General features: G+C 35.5%; 1 protein-coding gene across 1 annotated transcript in view; it reads right to left on the bottom strand.

The window, feature by feature from the left end:
• The window catches only part of NFXL1 (nuclear transcription factor, X-box binding like 1), a 78,460-nt gene that overhangs the window by 35,810 nt on the left and 19,295 nt on the right, over positions 1–23,355 (bottom strand). Inside the window, exons 10-11 of the mRNA XM_027836566.1 lie at positions 17,527–17,649; positions 9,083–9,173 (exon numbers count right to left, since the gene is read on the bottom strand). Of these exons, the coding sequence (XP_027692367.1) occupies positions 9,083–9,173; positions 17,527–17,649 (214 nt within the window). The remainder of the gene's footprint in view (positions 1–9,082; positions 9,174–17,526; positions 17,650–23,355) is intronic.

A 23,355-nucleotide genomic window follows, 5' to 3' on the forward strand; every position in this document is an offset into this window, starting at 1 on the left:
TCTCAAATACTCTCCTTTCTCTCCTCCAACACAGTCACCACTCTGGTGCAGGATCCTATCACCTCATTCTTAGACTATTATATTAACCTGCTGATGTGTCTGCCTGCCACAAATCTCTCCCCACTCCAGGCCAGCCTCCATTCACCCACCTAAGTGATAACTGTTTACATGTTTACTCCCCCATCTGACTATGAGTTCAAGGGCAGGAGCTATCTTTTGCTTTTCCTTTTGCTTAGCACAGTGCCTGGTACATAGCAGACATTTAATAAATGATTATTGAATGACTGACTAAACTTTGCATTTTCCCTCTGCATATAATATAGAAATCTTGTTTGAGTTAATAAATCCAATCATAACTGGGACAGCTAGGTGGCTCAATGGATACAGTGCTGGGCTTGGAGTCAGGAAGACCTGAGTTAATAAATCTAAATACAAGTTCTCATAAATATTTCAAGAAAAAAAATTAACTTGAGTTTCATTTTTCTCTCCTTTGGTTCACAACATGGTAGAAGCATTTGGGTGATAATCAAAGTTAGATAGCAAAAGAAAGAAGAAAACCTTTATTAAACAAAGAAAATAAGTTTGAAATAAACTTCCCCAGACCCCTGGCTACATCTCAGAAGGACATTCTTAGTTGTGAAAAATCAGAAACAACAAACTTGGCCTTAAAATGTTTACACACACACACACACACACACACACACACACACCCTCTACCATACTATCCTAACAATTCAGTAACCAAAGTCTCTAAGACATTCAATAATTCAATTAAAGTTGACAGCGACAAAGACTCAAGTGGATTTTCTAAGGTTGCTTACAGACTTCAGGAGTGTGCTATCCAGGGTTTCTTAAACTTTTTCCACTCATGCCCTACAGTTTAAGAAGCATATTCAAATTCTTTTGAAAGAAAAAATAAATATCATTCACAATTACATAGCTTTCCTTGGAGGAAGGGAGAAATTCTCTCATCTAAGTCTCATACTTTCTTTAAAATAAAGTTATTATTTTTGCTTGCTTATTTTTTTTTATAGAATTCTTAAATGGTTCTGCCCTCCAGCATTCAACTCTTTCTTTCCTTTTCTATGTCCAGCCAATGGATCTCAATTTTTGATATCAAGCAAAAAATCTCAGGAGGCCCAGGTTACATATGACCAAGCTACTCAAATCTACGACATAGTAAGTATTCCTATATGTCTAGTTTTAAAAGTCTGCCTAGCCAGAAACTAGGCATAGACCAAAATCTCACACCATATACCAAAATAAAGTCAAAATGGGTTCATGACTTAGATATAAAGGCTGATACTATAAGCAAACTGGGAGAGCAAGGAATAGTTTACCTTTCAGATCTACGGAGAACAGAAGAATTCATGACCAAACAGGAGATAGAGAACATTACGACAAGCAAAATAGATAATTTTCATTACATTAAATTGAAAAGTTTTTGCACAAATGAAGCCAATGCAACTAAAATTAGAAGGAAGGTAGAAAATTGGGAAAGAAGAGTCTCATTTCTAAAATATATAGAGAATTAAGTCAAATTTATAAGAATACAAGCCATTCCCCAACTGATAAATGGTCAAAGGATATGAACAGTTCTCAGATGAAGAAATTAAAGCCATCTATAGTCATATGAAAAAATGCTCTAAATCACTATTGATTAGAGAAATGCAAATCAAAACAACTCTGAGGTACCACATCACACCTATCAGAATGGCCAACATGACAAAACAGGAAAATGATAAATGCTGGAGAAGATGTGGGGAACTTGGAACACTAATGCATTGCTGGTAGAGTTGTGAAATGATCCAACCATTCTGGAGAGCCATTTGGAACTATGCCCAAAGGGCTATAAAAATGCGCATACCCTCTGACCCAGCAATAGTACATCTAGGGCTATATCCCAAAGAGATCACACAAATCCCAAAGGACCCACATGTACAAAAATATTCATAGCAGCTCTTTTTGTGGTGGCAAAGAATTGGAAATTGAGAGGATGCCCATTAATTGGGGAATGGCTGAGCAAGTTGTGGTATGTGAATGTGATGGAATACTATTGTGCCATAAGAACGATGAACAGGCTGACTTCAGAAAAACCTGGAAACACTTGTATGGTCTGATGCTGAGTGAAGTGAGCAGAACCAAAAGAACGTTGTACACAATAACAGCCACATTATGTAATGACTAATATTCATAGACTTAACCCTCCCTGGCAATACAGGGATCTAAGACATCTCCAGAGGCCTCGTGATGGAAAATGCTATCCACACCCAAAGAAAGAACTATGGAAGTCGAATTGCTATTTTTTTTTCTCTTCTGTTGAGTTTTGTTTCCTCTTTCTGATGGTTCCTCCTATTGGTTTTAATTTTTACTTACAACATCACTAATGTGAAAATATGTTTAATATGAATGCAAATGTATAACCTATATCAGATTGTGCGCTGTCTTGGGGAGGGTGGTAGGGAGGAAGGGGGAGAAAAATTTTAAACTCAAAAGCATATGGAAGTGACTACTGATAAAATAAATTAATAAAAAAAAGGAAAAAAAAATAAAAGTCTGCCTAGCATACTTCTAGCTTTCAATTTTAAAAAGTCACATGTTTAGTAGAGTTATTTTTTATTTTGACACTTTACCCTTAAAATTAACATTAGGGTTGGCCAGCCAACTTTACCACTACTGTTTCCAACAGAAACTGAAAAATAACCCCAAACAACCTGGGCAACCAGGTAGCATTAAATGCTGAATAAATGACTTAGGGGGGAAATGATTACAAAACTGTTGTTCTAAAAATAGAAAACCAGTATCAGAAATAATCAGATTAACAAAGTTTTACAAATTCGATTCACACTTTCTATTTCTACAATTGAATCTAGAGAACAGACTTTTGTAACAGATATATAACACCTTCTTTGGCTTTAAAGCAAATATCAACTCAGATCTGAATGACTGAGCTAGAAAGAGAGAGAAGTCAACAAAACCACAACCTGGGGAAAATCCAATATTTGTTATGCAAATTGCTCAAACTTTGCACTGGATATTTTAAAGATGGATGATTATAAATGTTATATTAATACCAATTCAAGGCAAGCCTCCCTGACCCAGATAGCAGTTAATTTCATTTTCTAATCTTACATACAAGAACAAATAGTTTTATCTTAACCTTTCTGAAGACTGACAAAAAATTACAAATAAAAGCTCAGTAGTGACAATTATAAATCAGATGCCATTTCAACACTTTTTGCCAATTTCAGTGTTAAACAGATAAATTCAGCAAAGACAACAGAAACTTATCAAATATAACCTTTTCTTCATCCTAGACCACTGAACGAGACAATCACACCATTCAAGCTCTAATTTATACAAAGAGTAAATGCTTTGTAATGATTAATAGACTAGGTTTAGAGATTTGAAAAGAAAGGGGGAAAAAAAAACTAAATGGGATTATCACTTTTACCTGACAGATATTAGTCATTATACGAAGTCCTTCATAATACATAAATTCAAGACCCAGTTTAGATATGTGGTCCACAATATGCATGTCCTAATATGTGCCAGTACAGTTTCTTTCACCAAATAAGGAATCATTATTTTGCTCAGTCTAGTAGGATACAGAGAAGCTTGCAAAATCGAAGCGTTTTGTCTCTGGTGTCATAGATCATGTATAGCAACCTAGACCCAGACAACAGTGAGTTCCATACATTTCACTCCTTAAAGGGAAAATGTCAACATTAAAGTGAAATTTCACATGTTAAAAGGGCACAGAAGTGGCCAAAAACCACCCCTTCAGATGTAAGATTATTTGCTTAGGCTAACAAAAGGTTAAGAAGGAAAATATCTCAAAAGAGTTTTCAAAAGAACAGCAAACAGCCATATGAAAAACTGCTCCATATCACAAAGAAATGCAAATCAAAAAAAGCAAAACAAAACAACAACAAAACACCCCTGAGATCTCACATCTCATCTCATATCCAACAAACTGGGAAAGATATCTACCACTAGGTATACACATCAAGGAAAGTTATACAAAAGGATACACAAAAATAAGGGTCCCATATGCACCAAAATATTTATAGTAGCACTTTTTTGTGATAGCAAAGTACTGAAAACAAAGTAGATCTCCACTGATTGGAAAATGGCTAAACTTACTACAATACATGAATTTAATGGAATATTCCTGTGCTGTTTAAAAAAAACAAATGAATGATGAAAACACAAAAGAATATAAAGACATATGAACTGATGCAAGATGAAGTAAGCAGAACCAGGAAAACAACATACACAATGATTACAACAATGTAAATAAAAAACATAGCAATGATACCATAATGAATGTTATGAACCCTAGAGAATAAACTAAAAGAACAAATTGAAACAATTAGCAACTTCAGCAAAATTACAGGATATAAAATAAATCCACACAAATCATCAGCATTTCTTTATATAATCAACAAAGTACAGCAGGAAGAGAAAGAAAGAGAAATTCCACTTAAAATAATTACAAACAGGATAAATTACTTGGGAGGCTACCTGCCAAGATATACACAGAAATTATATGAACACTATTATAAAACACTCAAATAAAGACACATGAATAAAGATAGGTCTAAACAACGGGAGAAATAGCAATTGCTGATGGATAGGCTGAGCTGATATAATAAAAATGACAATATTACCTAAATTAATTTGTTTATTCAGGGCCATAGCAATCAAACTATCAAAAGATTACTATATTTAGGGCTAGAAAAAACAATGAAATGAAATTTATTTGGAGGAACAAAAGGACAAGCATATCAATGAAATTAATGAAAAAAAGTAGGAAAGAAGGTCTATTACTACTGGATCACAAACCATAATATAAATAAACTATACAAAGCTATAATCTTCCAGACAATTTGGGTAAGAAAAAGTCAACAGTTGAACAGATTAGATATACAATATACAAAAGCAAATGAGCACAGCAGTCTAATGTTTAATAAAACCAAAGATCCCACCTACTGGAGCAAGAATTCCCTATTCAAGAAAACATGTTGGGAAAACTAAAAAGTACTCTGGTAGAAACCAGGTACAGATCAACATCTCACACATTTTAGCAAGACAATCCCAAATGAGTATATGATTTAGATGTAAAGGGTGATATCATGAAACAAATTACAGGAGAATGGAAGTAATTACCAGCCAGAGCTATGGACAGGGAATGACTTCATGGCCAAATGAGGGAGGTTCATAGTAAATAAAAGAGACAATTCTGATTACATCAAATTAAAAAGGTTTTGCACCAATAAACTAAAGGGGGGGAAATACTTACAGCAAGTTTATATGATAAAGGTGTCATTTCTAACACATAAAGGGAAATGAGAAAGATTTAGAAAAGTCATTCCCCAATTGATAAATAGTCAAATAATGTAAATAAGCCATTTTCAGAAGAAGAAATCAAAGCTATCAATAGTCATATGAAAAATAATGTAAATTACCAATAATCAGAGAAACAAAAATTAAAGTAACTCCAAGGTTCTACCCCACACTTATCATTTGGCAAACCTGACAAAAAAGGAAAGTGACAAATGCTCTAGAGGATGTAGTAAAACAGGTATACTAATGCAATGCTGGTGGAGTTGTGAACCAGTCCAACCATTCTGCAAGTCAATTTAGAACTATGCCTCAAAAGCTATTAAACTGTACATGCCCCTTAACCCAGTAATACCACAACTGGTCTGTACCCCAAAGAGATCAAAGATAAAAGGAATGGTTTCAGATCATCCTGGGAAGACCTATACAAACTGATATAGACTGAAGTGAACAGAACCAGGATAATGTTTATACAATAAAAGTAATGTAAAGACAAATAAGTTTGAAAGAAATAGGAACTCTAATCAACACAATGACCAACCACAATTCCAAACATGCTATCCATCTCCAGACAGAGAGAAGACTAGCTAATGCAGGAATTCGTTTTACTTGAATACACTTATTTATAATGGAAAAAAATAAGTATACAATGGAAAAAATAAAAAGAATAAAGTGCATGCTGTAAAATTATAATGACCAAACTCAGCCTCAAAGAAGAGATATGAAGTCACCTCACTCTCCCTTCTTGTGGAGATGGAGGACTATGGGTGCGAAACACTGCAAATAACATCAATCTTTTCTTGTATGTTGGTTAGTTTTGTTGAATTGTTTTTTCCCTCTTCTATATTCTTTGTTATACTGCTCTCAAGGAGAGAGGAAAGGATATATATGGAAATGTGGGGATATTAAAAACATTATTTCAATAAGCATTTACATCAAACAGTTAAAAACTAAAAAAGCATCAAAAAGTTAAAGAAAAATCAAAAGGTATCAAAAAATTAAAGAAAAAAGAAAGGAATAGGAAAACTTCATAGAAATAATTAAGGTCTTATATTAACTCATGAAGAATAAAATAAATAGAACCAAGAAAATGTACATATAGTCTTAACAATGTAAATGGAAAGAAATAAAATACTGTGTAACTGTAATCACTGAAGCTTAGCACCTACTTCAAATGGTTGTTGAGAAGATGAAATGAGACATTTATAAAGTTTTTAGTGTAGTTTACGGCACACGATGTGCACTTAAATGCTTCCTCCTGCCCTCCACCTTCTTGCCAGAAAATACCTGAGAAAATGTACCTCCTTCCTTTCTCTGCAGAGGTAGAGGACTAGGGTGTGGAACATTGCACACATACAATGTCAGACTTAGTCTGTTAGTTTTGCTGGACTGTTTTTTTCCTCCCTTCTCTTTAATAATAAATAACAATAATAGCTAACACATGGCACTTATTATGTGCCAGGCACTGTGCTAAGAGCCTTACAATTATCATCTCATTTGATCCTCATAATAACTCTGGGAGTAGGTGCTATTATTATCCCCATTTTACAGTTGAGGAGACTGAGGCAAACTGAGGTTAAATGCCCAAGGTCACAGAGCTAATAAGTATCTGAGGCTGGATTCGAACTCAAGTTTTCCTGATTCCAGGCTCAGTGGTCCATCTACTGCACCAGCTGTCCTTAATAATAAGCAAATTAATTTCATCAAAATAATTTGATTGACAATAGCTTTTGACTTACCTAGGCTTAGGCCTATTATTTATTTTTTATTACAAAGGACAAATGGCATTCTGATTAGGGAAGGGAGAGAAATACTTGGAAATGAAGGTGATACATAACAAAACACTTCAATAAAAATTTAACATTTAAAAAAATTTAAAGGTAAATATCCTTAGAAAGGGTTAAGTCTACCAGTTTTCTCAGCATTAATGTGAATTACTTTCGAAGTAGCATTTAGTGACATCAGCAGCACCCTTACAATGAGAATTAAAAAAGATGAGTAATTATGACAATGCAAAATCAGGAACTGACAATCATAGGATAGATACCGGGCATCTAGTGGGAAGGGGAAGAAAAGGCAAGGGGAAGGAAAAAAAGTTTAATTACATGGCATACAGTATGTTAGTGAAAGTCATCTCTCATGCTCGGTCATATTTAAAACATCTAATAGTATACAGAACAGAAACTTGCACCTTTCAGATAATTTATGTTGCAAAATGATTCAGATTCTATACAGTATTCTGTATTCTTTAAAGTTCTTAAGTAATCTCAATCAATTTTACATTTCATAAGCACAGAAGAAAGACTAAAAAGTTAAAACTATTACTAAAGTCTCCCCTCAAAGCAAATGTGAATAGTCTTCCAATTTGAAAATGTTTTGGGATTTTTAATTCCACAAAAGCTTTCCTTCAAAGATTTTAGAACCATTCTTCCCTTCAGAAGCTGTTCTTCACCAAAAAGGCACATTCCTAAAATACAGTTTTAGGTACAAAATCTTTTAAAGGAAAAGACTATTTTGTAACACTCACATACATAATAAAAGAGCACTTAACTGAACTTTCTAGTTTTATAATGTATTGGGGCCAAAGCAGAAAAGACTCATTATCAAACTTCTTATCTCTTATTTTTGAATAGAGTATCTATTCCTAGGGACCTAAATTCTGTTTGAAAAGAAATAAATACACACTCTATTTTGAAGTGATAGTATGTTTTAATTACTATGCTCAACAGCAGGTTATACACAGTGCATTTATTTTATGATTTTAATAAAGTTTTCACAGAGGGACATGGTATTTAATTATACATGTGTAATTTAGAGGAATGGTGGAAATAAGAAAATGCAAATTTACATCATTTTACATCATTTTAAAAATGGAATTACCCAAGGTTTCATAGATAGCAAATATTTCACACCAATAAATACCTGTTTTGTCTTATATTTAAGAAATTATTTTAAAGAATATAATTTCTTTTCAATTTGTTTTCAATAGGTCCATCAAGGACCTAAAATAAAAAACTTAAACATTTTTTAGTTATAAGCACATGATCAAGAATCTGTGTGGCCAGACAAATTTTCTACAACTGTTAATTGATCTAAGCATTTTAGCATGATACCCCAGTTGCACCATGATAGCAGCAGGCAGGTCATTAGACTCAACTGGACCTAATCATATATCTTTCCTTGAATTACTATTATTATCATCATTTGCTAAAAAAATCTCTATAAGCTGCCCAAACCCAGGGACATCAAAAGCCATGATCATCAAATAATTTAGATGAAATTATTTTTTTTAAAACTATGGAATTTGAATGTAGATTGAAGCACACTATTTGCTCTTTTTTTCTTAATTTGTTTCCTCTTTCTTGTAGTTCCTCCTACTGGTTCTAATTCTTCTTTACAACATGACTAATATGAAAATATGTTTAATAGGAATGTATATGTAGCGCCTATATCAAATTGCATACTGTTTTGGGGAGGGAGTTGGGGAAGGAAGAGGAGAAAATTTAAAACTCAAAAGCTTATGAAAGTGATTGCTGAAAACTAAAAATAAATTAATTTAATAATTATGCAGTTTATTAATTAGCAATTAATAAATTAATATTAATAAATGCAACACATTTTTGACATGGTAAAAATTATCTTTCTTAATAATTACCGATCTAAATATTTAGTAAAAATGAAAAACAAAACAATTTTCATTTCTTTTACATACTGAATTTACTATATTTAATTTTACCTCTGTGGCAGATGGAGGGACACTTATGGTTTCTGCACCCTAAAGCTCGTGCACATGGTAGATCACAAGGTGGGCAGTTTCCAGGGCAGCACTATGGAGAAAAAAAGCACACAAAGTTTAAGTAACTTTAAATTATTCTCCCCAGTTTGAATCCCATTACAATTTCTACCAAGAACCTACAGGAAATAGTAGCATAAAAACTACAGACTAAACATTTTTAAAATAACTTTTTTTTTTGCTCTTACATCCAGCACTTAGTACAGTGCTTGGCACATAGCAGGTGCTTAATAAATGTTTATTGTCTGAATGACTTCATCTACTTAAGTGAAATTTTTAAAATCTCTCCTTTATTTTAAGCTTATCTTAAAAAAAAAAAACTTCCCACATTTTTATTTTCCCCTTCAGTTAATTCTCTTTGTTGTTGTTCAGTCATTTCAGTCACATCCAACTCTTCATAATCCCATTTAAGGCTTTCTTGGCAAAGACAGTGGAGTGGCTTGCCATTTCCTTCTTCAGCTCATGTTACAGATGAGAAATTAAAGCAAACAGCATTAAGTGACTTGCCCAGGGTCACACTGCTAGTAAGAGTCTGAGGCCACATTTGAAGACAGGAACATGAGTCTTTCTGACTTCAGGCCCAGCACTCTATCTACTGTACCACCTTAATTTAAATCAGTTCATTGATTAAAAAGCACAATATGTTTGACTATTATGAGTAAAGTAGCTCAATATAGCTTAGCTACTGGTAAATTCATGCAATAAACTGGTTTGGGTGATTTTTTAAAATGAGGGTAAAATAGAGGACAGTTATATAAATTAAATAATCTATAATAGTTTCCCAAATTGGGAATCCAAAGACTCCAGGATAATATTTGTAGGAATAAATCAGTGACATTTGATATCCCTGATCCATAAACTAGAAAAAACACAGGTAATTGGAACTTGCCCAATTCTTATCTCCACAAGCATTAAATATACTGTCAATTCAAGTCCACACCAATATCCCAACACTGTCCTAGCTACTTGTGATCTTCTTTAACAAGGGCTAACTCCCTTCTACCAATTCTAGAGAACTATAAATCTCTCACTTTTTTTTTTTAATGCAGAAGATGAAGCAATGATAGGAAGTCATTTTTTGGGACTTAAAAGTCATGGCATGAATAAGTAAGCAGTTTCACTGTAGAGAAATACATAAAGTGTTAGATGATGTAAAAAAATTTTAGATGCTTCCAAAAACAATTAAATGTTAATTTAATGCTTCCTTAAAGCATTAAATGTTAACTTATTTATAAGCTTATTCAATTAAACAACTGTTTACTGAACATCTACCATGTTCTAATTAACTCTGCCAGGAACTGTGGAAAGAACACAATAGTAGATAAACTAGAGAGCAAGTGAGGGAGCACTCAGAAATGAGGAAAATTAAAAGGAAGAGCAGTGAAAAAGGAGAAAAGAAAGAAAACGAGTTTAGTTTAAAATCCATATGATCCAATAGGTATGAAAAGTTACCCAAGCTTAAAACAGCTGTACTGGCAATGTGTACAAAGGCTCCTAAGGTCAGAGCCATGCCACTCATCTTCCTGGCCCTACCCTCTCCCTTGCCAATTCTTTCCTCTTAAAGTTACCAAAATAGTCTTTCTAATGCAAAAGTCTGACCAAAAATCCTCAGGAACTCACCATTGCTTATAACAGTAATTTCCAAAATTTACTTCATACCTCATCAGTGAAAAATGCTTAAGTGTTGCCCCAACATATATAAAAATACATCTACTTAATTATAAATTCTATGCATATACTATTTAATTAATAATTACATATATAATGAAACATTAAAATAGAAATAAAAGAATGAGATAATGAAATATTTTGAAAGTAATATTTAATTGCCAGTACAAAAACCATTTTTGCTCTTACTAAATGACTGTTAATCTATCAACATGCATTAACTACCTGCTAGGCACAAGGGAGACAAAGACAAAGAATCAAACAATTTCTACTCTCAAAGAGCTTACACTCTAAAAATTACAAATAATAATATTTTTAGGTGAGAGGAATGTGATTGAATGTGCTTCATTATTTTTGAAAGTCTGTGTTTATTACTTTGCAATACAGTGTTTCAAAGGTATAGCTCTAAGATGGGGGACTAGTAGGAAAAAGCATAACAAACAGCCCTCAAAACTCCTCCAAAGAGATACGAACATGTACCAGACCACATCCTGATGGGAAAATATTAGAAAAAGTTACAGTGAATCATTTTTCCAGCCCAATCAACCTGAATAAACAGAGAACTCTGAACACTGAGACCTGATCTGATCAGGGGCCTTCTGTGCACCAAAGACTCCTACATGAGGGCAGGCTCCAAGCCCACACTGGAGCACCCTGACCCATACTGGGGAAACATGACACAAATAGGAGCCAACTGGCAGCTCTGGGGGCCAATACCCAGTTCTAGGTCAACGATGTAGGGTAAGCAGAAGAAGGCAGCATTCTAGGGCAAACAGAAGCAGCAAGCCCTAGGCAGTGCACAAGAGAGAAGCAAGTTCAGAAGGGAACAAACACCATGGGACTCTGACCCCTGGCGCAAAAGGGGGCCTCAATTCCAACTTCCAACCTCACCTGCAATGAAGAAAGCACTGGGCCTGTAGTCAAAAAGCCCCGAGTTCAAATCCAGCCTCAGACACTTAACACTTACTAGCTGTGTGACCCTGGACAAGTTTAACCCTAATTGCCTCATCAAAAAGCAGAAAACAAAAAAAGCCCTGAGTTCAAATATGGCCTCAGATACTTCCTAGCTGTGTGACCTTGGGCAAGTCACTTAACCTGTTTGCCTCAGTTTCCTCAATGGTAAAATGAGAATAACATCTACCTCCCAGGGTTGTTGTAGGGATCAAATGAGATAATATTTGCAAAACCCTTAGCACAGTGCCTGGCACACAGTAGGCCCTATATAAATGCTAACTATTATTTATTATTATTATCATCTCCCTATCTACTGGCTGCTTCCCTACTGCCTACAAGCATGCTCATGGCTCCTCCTTCCTCACCTGATCTATATTTCCAGCTAACTTCTTCCCATATCTCTCGGGTCTTTTATGGCTAAACTCTTTGAGATAGAAATCTCCAACAGGTGCCTCCACTTCCTCTACTCACTATCTTCTTAATTCCCTAGAGTTTAGCTTCTGACCTCATCATTCCACTGAAAATGACCAAAGATCTCTTAATTGCCCATTCTAATGGCCTTTTCTCAATCTTCATCCTACATTTCTCTGCCTATCACCCTCTTCTCCTTGATACTCTCTTCTGATTAGATTTTCAGGACTCCACTCTCTCCTGGTTCTCCTCCTACCTACGTAACCACTCCTCAGTCTCTGCTGCTGGATCTTTCTCATCCAGGTCACGAGTGTTCTAAGAATCTGGTCCTGGGCCCGCTTCTCCCTCCATATTATTTCACTTGGTGATCTCATCAGCTACCATGGATTCAATGATCATCTCTATGCTGATAATTCTCAAATCTGCTTTATCCAGCCCCAACCTTTCTGCTGACATTCAAGCTTGCATCTACAAACGTCTATCAGACAATTCAAACTGGACGTCCAGTAGATATCTTAAACTGGACGTCCAGTAGATATCTTAAACTCAACATGCCTAAAACTGAACTCACTATTTTTCTCCCAAAACCCTCCTTCCTTATAAACTTCCCTATTACTCTTGAGGGTAAACATCACTATCCTCCCAGTTCCCCAGGCTCACTGTCTAGGTATCATCTTTGACTCTTCACTCTCACCACCACCACCTCCATACCCAATCTGTTACCAAGACCTGCTGATTTTACCTGTGTGATATCCTTTAAATATGACCCCTTCTATCCTCTGACACTGCCACCACTGTGATACAAGCAGGCCCTCAACACCATATGGCTGGTCTATTGCAAAAGCCTGCGGGTAAGTTTGGCTGCCTCAAGTCTTTCCTCACTCAACTATCATAGTGATCTTCCTAAAGTATAAGTTTGACTATGTCACTCTTCTACTCAACTAATACCAGTGGCTCCCTATCACCTCCTGGATCAAATACAAAATCCTCTGACATCCAAAGTCCCGAAAGCTGCCTAGTTAACTTGGGGCTTACTGGCTAGATTTCTTTCTCAAAGACCAAGCCTTAAAGTCAATTCATTCAGGAGCTCATAGATTAGACAACAGGCCCTGGTCAAAGCACCTTAATGCTTATTTTTTGGGCCCTCCTGGCTCAGAGTGAATGTAAATAGTAAATGTATCTCTTTTGGCCAGCAACCCTGAGGGTCTTCCCCTCCCAGTTTGATTTTTTTTTTTTAATTAAAGAGGCCATCGATTGACTCAGTTCTTAAAGAGGCCTATTCACTGAATAGGCATTACCTCACTCAAAGTGAAAACCTGAAAAGAACTTAGCTTAAAAGGGCCAGGGTCTCCCATTGCATCCCAGGCTATCTCCAGTCACCCAGATGAATATCTGGCCTCTGGACCCAGATAGCTCTGGAGGAGAAAGTGAGGCTGGGGCCCTGACATGGCCCTCTCTCACTCAAATCAAAGTCAATTGCAAATCATGTCATCATCTCCCTGACGTCGTGGTCCTCTTTGAGAACAAAGGACAAACACAGCAACAACACCAAGCTCCCTAATGCCTCTAAGATATAACAGAAATTCTTCAGTTTGGCACTTAAAGTACTTTTATTTTGATTCTGGCCTACTTTTCCAGACCCATTCCAAATGACTCCCTTAAGTGAATGCATTAAGTTTTCCAGAGAAACTCAGTTATGTGCTGATCCCTGAACTCAGCATTCTACAGACTGTCCCCTGAAATGCATGCCCCACTACTTCTGCCTCTTAGAAACTCTGGCTTTATTCAAGGCTCAGCTCACAAAGCCCTTCCTGGTTTCAAGCTGTTAGCGCTTTGTTCTTCCTCAAGTTATCTAACGTTCACTTCTGTAAATGCTACTTCACTCCAGTAGAACACAAGTTCCTTGGAGGCATGCACTGGTTTTTTGTTTTGTCTTTAAATCCCAGCTACCTACTGAGAACCCTGCCATGCCCCTTGGGCCATGGATTCTGAGCTGGAAGGGTGTTCATCAGTGGCCATGTAGTCCAACCATGGTACAAGTGATGAAGTGAAGCCTGAGCCCACACAGGGAATGAGTGCAGAGCGGGAAGAGGAGGTGGCTAAATGAATGCTTGCTGAATGGAGCGGCTTCCAAGAGGACCCTTCAACCTCTAAACCTTTTAGCCTACGATCCATCCCAACGCAGAGTTTGTAAGCCTAAGAATTATATAATTTCGAACCCTTTAACATATCCAGTAGTAGCATTATGATCAAAGAAATCAGATGACTACAATTAACATTTTTATGTACTAAAATGTATCAAACCTCACTTCCTCCTTTCACAAAAGTATAATTCTATAACATGCAAAGTCAGCACCCTAAAAACCATGAACACAGAGCTTCCGGGAAATTAAAAGCTAACTGCTCACAAAGAGCTTAGGGATGGCTGCACTAAGAAAATGGACAGGCAGCATGGCAGAGGGAAAGCATGCCGGACTTGGCATCAAGGGGACAGGGAAGCAGAGAGTAACAGGTAACATTACAATGAACTCCTCTCCAAAAACCTCCTCCAAAGAGACCTTGGAAACGCCCCAGGTCAAACGCTGATGAGGAAATACAGAAAAGGTCACAGCAGGTCACTCGTCTAACCCAGGCAGGCCCAGAGACACAGAGATGTCTGTAAACACTGGAGAAAGGCCAGGAGCACACAGTGCCCAGGGAGAAGCTGTGCACCAAGGTAAGACTATACTGGCATACCACCATACCAGGGCACTGGGGCAGAGACAAGGTGTCAACTGGAAGCTTCACCACTAACTACCCACTTCAAGATCACAGGTCTGGGACAGGGTGAGGAAACCTGTAGCACAAGGTTTCTCCTCAAAAAAATCTCACAATAAAAACTCCCAGGAACATCACAGACAAAATCTAGAGCTTCCAGATTTAAAAAAAAAAAAAATACTGTAAGCAGCCAGGAAAAAAAAAGAGTTCAATTACCCAAGAGCCACAATCAGGATCACATATGATTTCATAGTTTTCTGCTATAAAAAAGCAGAGCACTTGGAACATGACATCCCAGAAGGCTGAGGATATACTAGGGGGGAAGGAAAAGGAGGGTTAAGGAAAATTATTTCACCTGATCAGGATACACAAAATAGAATGCTATAAAAAAGAAGGATAAGGGGGCTGACACGTGAACCTCATTCTTATCTGAACTGGTCAAGGAAGGAAGAATAGATACACATACACATACATACACACACACACACACACACACACACACACACACACACAGAGTTGGGTAGAGAAACACATTTGACTCAACAGGAAAATAGGAGGGAAAGAGAAGTGGGGAGATTAAACAGAAGGAGGAGAGATTAAGGGAGGGATTAGTCCTAAGTAAAACAAACTATAACTAATGATGTACAAAAATATTTATCATTCTTTCTGAGGTATCAAAGAATAGGAATCAGAGGAGGTACCCATAAACTGGGAAATGGAAGAACAAGTTATGGTATGTTAATGGCAATACTATGCCATAAGAAATGATGAAGGGGACAGATTCAGAGAAACCTGGGAAGACCTGTATAAACTGATGCAGAATGAAGTGAACAGAACCAGGAGAACAATTTATACAATGACAACAATGTGGTAAAGGCAAAAAACTGTGAAAGAGTTAGGAATTCTGATCAGTGTAATGAACAACCTCTATTTCTAGCACTACCTACCTCTTGATGGAGAAATGAAGGACCCATTAAGGCATAAGAATTTTTTTGGACATGGCCAATGAGGGAATATATTTGACTGACTATACATGTTTGTAATGGGTCCGGTTTTTCTTTTGTTCTCATGGAGGAGGGAGGAGATAGGGAGAAGATAAAGGGTAGGATTTGCCCTGAAAGGTTCAGAACAGATTTCTGCAGAGTAAAAAAAAAAACACATGTTTTTAAGAATATAAATACAAAGTTTCATCCTGAGGCTTTTTCATCTCCTCCTCCCCCTTGCTGGACCCCTTAGGACTATAGGTGCTATCTATCTGACCTGAAACTTAACTTTCTTTTAAGTTTTAAGTTAAGTCATTTTCCCCAATTAGCTTATTGTTATTCAGTTGTTTCAGTCATGTGCAACAATGTGACCTCATTTGGGGTTTTCTTGGCAAAGGTACTGGAGTGGTTTGCCATTTCCTTCTCCAGGTCAGTTTACAGAGGAAGAAACTGAAGCAAACAGGGTTAAGTGACTTGCCCAGGGTTACACAGCTAGTACAGGCCTGAGGCTGGATTTGAACTCAAAACTTCTTGGCACTCTCCACTGTGCCACCCAGCTGGCAATTAGCTTATGAGCAAATAAAGAAAGCAGGGAATGACTAGCCTTTTCTATTTGTATCCTTAAGGCTTAGCACTGTAAGCCCTTAATAAATGTTGTTTCTGGCTTTCAAATGCCCACAAGTACTTTTTAAAATAAACAACTGCTTTTGTTAATTACTCATCTATTCATTAAAACAAATCTTTTTACTCAGACCTCACTAGGCAAAGCAGCACAGTTCAAATAACCTTATGTAATTTGAAATAATAAAACAGAACTTATTTTAGCATAATCTGTAATTTAGAGGTCACTAGCTTAAACTGACATTCCAAAATTCAAATTAATTTGATTTTATTGTAATTTGCAAATCAAGCATCTAACAAAATCGTAAAAAAAAAAATTACCTTTCTTATATTCCTAAAATTTACCTATAACACTAAGCACCATATTTCACAGAAACTACAATAATTTTTTTAAAAACCATGTACCCCACTCATTTCAAAATCAGGCTATAAAACTCAATGGAAAGGATAATGGTAATGTATGGATCTATTAACTACGAATTTTATTTTATCACTTATTTTCCCGTCTACTTAGATAGGAAATAATAGAAAAAGAATTTTAGGAAGCTTAAAGTTTAGCATATATGGTAAACATGAAATCATGTTTACTTCTCTTCAATATATGAAACCACAATTATAAAAGATAACTTACGAAATAATAACCTAGAAAATTGTTTATTCTGTTAGGAAACTCTGCATTGAGTCCTTTTATAAAAACCTCAGAACATTTGTGACAATTCACAAATTAATTTACTAACAAATTATTTGACAGTATTAAATGATTGATGGAAATAACCCCAACACCATATATGACTGGATAATTTCCATAGCCTTATAAAAATTTCAGTGAGGAAAGACAATAATTTTTATTTTAATTTCAGATATGGATGCATAAAGAACAAAGATTTCCAGAACAAAACAGGGAAACTATAGTGGATGTCAAGGGGTTGAAGGTGAAGTTTTGAAAGACTTAAGAAATCTCTATATTTCCAACATTATATTTTAAAATGTTACCTTTCTCTTACACTGATGCCTCTGGCAGTCACGCATCTTAATACACTTAGTTTCACACAGATAGGGTTTGTGGCATGGCATTCTTTTGGTATGCTTTCCACAACGACAGTGCTTTTCAACTTCCTAGAAAACAATGGAACATGTAATTAAACAATTTTGCCAGTCTACATAACTTTTTGTATTAAAATGTGTATGATAATTAGTCAAAAACTCAAAGTGATAATAACCCCCAAAATGGTTTTCCTCAATGCCATGAGTTCAGTCTAAGCCAGAAGTGAAACTTAAGAATTTCATATATGAACAGGCACTTTTTCTTTTTTTGTTGTTGTTGTTTTCAAATTGCCAGAGCTATTAATATATCATGCTGCAGACAGTAATCTGTTCAGGCACTTTTTCGATGCAGAAATCAAAACTATATATAACCATATGAAAAGATGCTCTAAATCATTATTACAGAAATTCAAATAAAAACAACTTCGAGATATCTCACACCTATCATATTGGTTAGAATGTTAGGCAAAAGCAACAAATGTTGAAAGGGTTGTGGAAAAACTGGGACACTAATACCATATCAGTGGATCTGTGAATTCATCCAATCACTTTGGAGAGCAATCTGGAATTATGCCCAAAGAGTTATAAAACTGTGTATACCCTCTCATCTAGCAATAATACTATTAGGTCTGTTTCTCAAGGTGATCAGGGAAAAATGAAAAGAACTTACATGTTCTAAAATATTTATAGCAGCTGTTCTTGTGATGGCAAGAAACTAGAAATTGAGGGAATGCCCATCAATCAGGAAATGGCTAAATAAGCTGTGGTATGTGATCGTGATGGAATACTATTGTGCTATAAGAAATGATAAGCTGGTTGATTTTAGAAAAACATTGGATAGACTTGCACAAAGTAATGAAGAGTGAAATGGGCAGAATCAAGAGAACGTTGTATACAGTAACAGCAATATTGTTCGAAGGTCAACTATAAACAACTAAGTTGTTTTAAATATTACAAATACTCAAATCAAGTGCAAAGGACCTATGAAGGAAAATGGTATGTACCTCCAGAGAAAGAACTGATGAATATAAGTATGTATAATATGTTGTGTTTTAATGGTGGCCTTCTCTAGTGTGGGGTGAGGAAGGAGGGGGAAAAATAAAAATGAAAAGTATACAGCAGAGAACAAAAGAAAACTCAGAAAGAAGCACAAAAAAGCAGGGTAGCTTTGAAAATGACATATAGTATTTATTACATAGTTTTTCAAAAAATGTAAACAGTATGAAATGGAGATTCATGGTTTCATATTGAAATCTCCTGATGTGTTGTGCTGTGCACATGGAAATTTTTTTTGTCTTTTTGTATTTAAGTTCAAAATGAATAAAAATTTTTTAAAAAACATTAACAGATATCAACAAACATGATTTTCATTTACAAATAATGTAAAAAGATAATTGTATATGAAACTGTGAATATTACAAAGGTTTTAAAAAAGGATGTAGTAAATTTAACCTGCTGACTCCAATGCTGTCCTACATGGATGCAAAGTTCCTTGTCCCCAGTAGAAATATTAAGAAAATATTTTTAGGGGCAGCTAGGTGGCGCAGTAGATAAGAGCACCAACCCTGGAGTCAGGAGGACCCGAGTACAAATCCAGCCTCAGACACATAACACTTACTAGTTGTGTGACTCTGGGCAAGTCACTTAACCCCAATTGCCTCATCAAAAAAAAGAAAAACAAGAAAACATTTTAAAATTATTCTAGTCTGAAACCTTTTGACGAACATAAACAATGTCCTGCTCTTCTCTCTTTACATTGACTCAGGAAACAACTCCTCCTAAAATTAGAGAGGTAAGTGGACAAAAGCAAGGGGCCCTCAATTGATCTACCTCAGAGATATAAGTTCTCTCCTTCCGAATGGAACTGGAATAATCAAACCAAAAGCAGTGAAAAGTGTCTCTCTCTTCTTCAAGTTTTCTCCTATTACCTTTAAATCTGGGTCCTATGCTCATTTGGAGCTTATTGTGGAATATGATACAAGATGCTTGTACAAAACTAATTTCTGCAGAATTGAGTCCTCATCCTGGTAGTTAGGGTTCCCTGGTTTTTAAAGCATTATTCTATTTCTGGATCTTAAATACGTGGTCTTGTCCTACTAATCAACTTTTCTATTTTAGGAGGAGTCCCAAATAGTTTAAGAATTCATTCACTTCATTTAGGTTGCTGATTTTGCTAGGCAAAAGTTCTACTACATGTACAAAAATATTTACAGCTGCTCTTTTTGTGGTGGCAAAGAAATGGAAACTGAGGAAATGCCCATCAATTGGGGAATGGCTGAACAAGTTGTGGTATATGAATGTAATGGAATACTAATGTGCTATAAGAAATGATGAGCAGGTGGATTTCAGAAAAATCTGGAAATATTTAAGATCTTTCTTAGATTTAAGATGCTGAGTGAAGTGAGCAGAACCAGTAGAACATTGTACACAGTAACAGCAACATTGCACAATGATCAACTATGATTGACTTAGCTCTTCTCAGCAATACAATGATTCAAGACAATTCCAAAAGACTCATGACAGAAAATGCTATCCACATCCAGAGAAAGAACTATGGAGTCTGAAAACAGATCAAAGCACACTATTTTCACTTTTTTTTTGTTTTGGGTTTTTTTTTGTGTGTGTGGTTTTCCCTTTCATTCTGTTTCTTCTTTCACAACATCACTTATGTGAAAATGTTTACATGATTTTACTTGTATAACCTATATCAGATTGCTTGCCATCTTGAGGACGGGGGATGGGATGAATAAAGGGAGAAAAAATTTGGAACTCAAAATCTTATTAAAAAAATCAAATGTTGAAAACTCTCTTTACATGTAATTGGAAAAAATAAAATACTATTCATAAGAAAAAGATTCTAAGAATTTCTTACATGTCCATTCCATTTCATGTAAGTTCCCATTTTTCATTTTTTATATTGGCAATGTAGTTTTCCTCTTTAAAAAAATTTAGTCATCAAATTATCAGCTTTTTTAAAAAAATGAAAAAACTCCTCATTTTATGTTCAATGCACCTTTTTGTGTTGTTGTTTCAATTTTATCACTTTAATTTCTAGACTTTCTTTTTTGCATATCTAGTTAGGGCTTTTTGGTTCCATGTGCTTTTTGTTGGCTGCATACCCAATTCATTGATCTCTTCTCTCTTTCTCTTGCTGATCAAAATGATTAGCAATACAAATTTTCCTCTATAGACTGCCTTGGCTATATCTCTCAAAAGTCTGGCTGCCTTACAGTCATTTTTAAAAATAAAATTATCTATTGTTTCTTTGACCCACCAAATTTTTAAGATTATTCAGGCTCCACTTAGGTTTGAATTCTTTCTTATTGATTGTAATTTTTACTACATTTGTGGTCAATAAAGTATGTGTTTAATATTTCTAATTTTTTATATCTGTACATGAGGTTTTTATGCCCTTGCACCTGATCAGTTTTTGTCAAGATACCATATATAGCTTAGAAATATGCACAGTCTCCTATTCCAATTTAATAAATAGAGTACTATCATAACTACCTTTTCTAAAATTCTATGCAAGTCCTTAACTTCTTTTCTGTTTATCTTTTTTGGGAGACTCATCTAATCTTGAAAGAAACTCATGAAGGACCCCAACTACTACAACTCAGTTAAATTTTCCTTTATGTAGTTAAATGCTATGCCATTTAGTGCATATACATTAAATACTAATGTTATTTCATTATCTAGAATTCCTTTAAGCATAATGTATTTACCCTACTTGTCTCTTAACCATGTTGATTTTTTTGCTGTTGCCTTTCCTAAGATGATTTCTACCTTACTTTTTAAAATTCATCAAAGTAAAATAAATTCTGCTCCAAACCCTCATTTTAAGTTGCTGAATCCTTATGTTTCAAATCTGTTTCTCATAAACAGCACAGTGTTGGACTCTGCTTTCTAATCTGTTACTTCCTCTTTTTTATGGGTGAATTCATCCCATTTACATTCATGATTACAGTTTCCTCTAGTACTTCCTGTTACACTTTTTTCTCTTTTCTCCTTGTTCCTACTTTACAAAGAAGAAAATGGGGGGGGGGAGCGAGAAGGGAGGGGAACCCTAATCTGTCTAATCAACATCAATATTTTATTACTAGAGTAGTCTGCTCCTATTCCTCTGCCTCTCTTTACCAAGCCCAGACTCCTTATCTCTCAGGTGTTATAAGGATAAAATGCCCACTTTACCCACCATGTTGCTCCATGCTCCTCTCCCATACCTATATTATGCAACAGTAAGTTTCTCCTTCATTTCTTCATTTCTTCCCAACCCTCCACTTTCTTTCTTCTCCTAAAGTCAACAAAATTAATCCCAGTCTCTGTGTATCTTTCTTATCTTTGTGACCTTTAAAGGAGATTCTGAAAAAACATTAATCTCTTCTCTCTCTATTACAATATAAGCACTTCATCACCATTTAGTCCCTTCCATGTGCTGAAATGTAAACATTTTTAGGTTTCTCTTAACACCTATGTTTCCATTTCAAAGTTTCTACTTAGCTCTGGTTTTTGTTTTCCCTTAGGGATGTTTAAAAGTACTCTATTCCATTAAAGATTCATTTTTTCCCTGAATGATTATAATCAGTTTTGTACAGTATTTTATTCTTGTTTGTAAACCTTTATCTTTTGTGAATATCATATTCCAAGATCTCATCTCCCCAGCCTGTAAAGAAATTGTGTGACAAAACAGGAAAGTGATAAATGTTGGAGAAGATGTGGGGAAATTGGAACACTAATGCATTGCTGGTGGAGTTGTGAACTGATCTAACCATTTTGGAGAGCAATTTGGAACTATGCCCAAAGGGCTATAAAAATGTGCATACCTTTTGACCCAGCAATAGCACTTCTGGGGCTGTATCCCAGAGAGATCATACAAATGAGAAAAGGATCCACATGTACAAAAATATTTACAGCAACTCTTTTGGTGTTGGTAAAGAACTGGAAATTGAGAGGATGCCCATCAACTGGGGAATGGATGAACAAGTTGTGGTATATGAATGTAATGGAACACTATTGTACTATAAGAAATGATGAGCAGGCAGACTTCAAAAAAACCTGGAAAGACTTGTATGGTCTGATGCTGAATGAAGTGAGCAGAACCAAGAGAACGTTGCACACAGTAACTGCCACGTTGTGCAATGACTAATATCAATAGACTTAACCCTTCTCAGCAATACAAGGATCTAAGACATCTCCAAAGGCCTCATGATGGAAAACGCTATCCCCATCCAGAGAAAGAACTATGCAGTTTGAATACAGATCGAAACATAATTTGCTATTTTTTTTCTTCTGTTGTGTTTTGTTTCCTCTTTCTGGTGGTTCCTCCTATCAGTTCTAATTCTTACTTATGACATCACTAATGTCAAAATATGTTTAATAGGAACGTATGTGTATAGCCTATATCACACTGCACGCCATCCTGGGAAGGGAGGTGGGGGGGGAGGGGGAGAAAAATTTAAAACTCAAAAGCTTATGGAACTGATTGTTGATAAATCAAAATAAATTAATTAAAAAAAAAAAAAGAAGTTGTGGCATAGTTTTGAGTGATCCTGATTGCGGTTCCTTGATACCTAATGTCTTACTTTCTGGCTACGTGCAGTAATTTTTGACCTGGAAAACTATGAAATTTGTCTGTGAGATTCCTGAGTACTTTATATTTGAGGCTTCTTTAAGGAAATAATCATGGATTCTATTTACCTTAGCCCTCTGGTTCTAACAAATTTGAGAAGTTTGTGTGTGTGTGTGTGTGTGTGTGTGTGTGTGTGTGTGTGTGTGTGT

Source organism: Vombatus ursinus, unplaced genomic scaffold (genome assembly GCF_900497805.2).
Source record: "Vombatus ursinus unplaced genomic scaffold, bare-nosed wombat genome assembly UNPS02014818.1, whole genome shotgun sequence".
Classification (NCBI taxonomy): Eukaryota; Metazoa; Chordata; class Mammalia; order Diprotodontia; family Vombatidae; genus Vombatus; species Vombatus ursinus.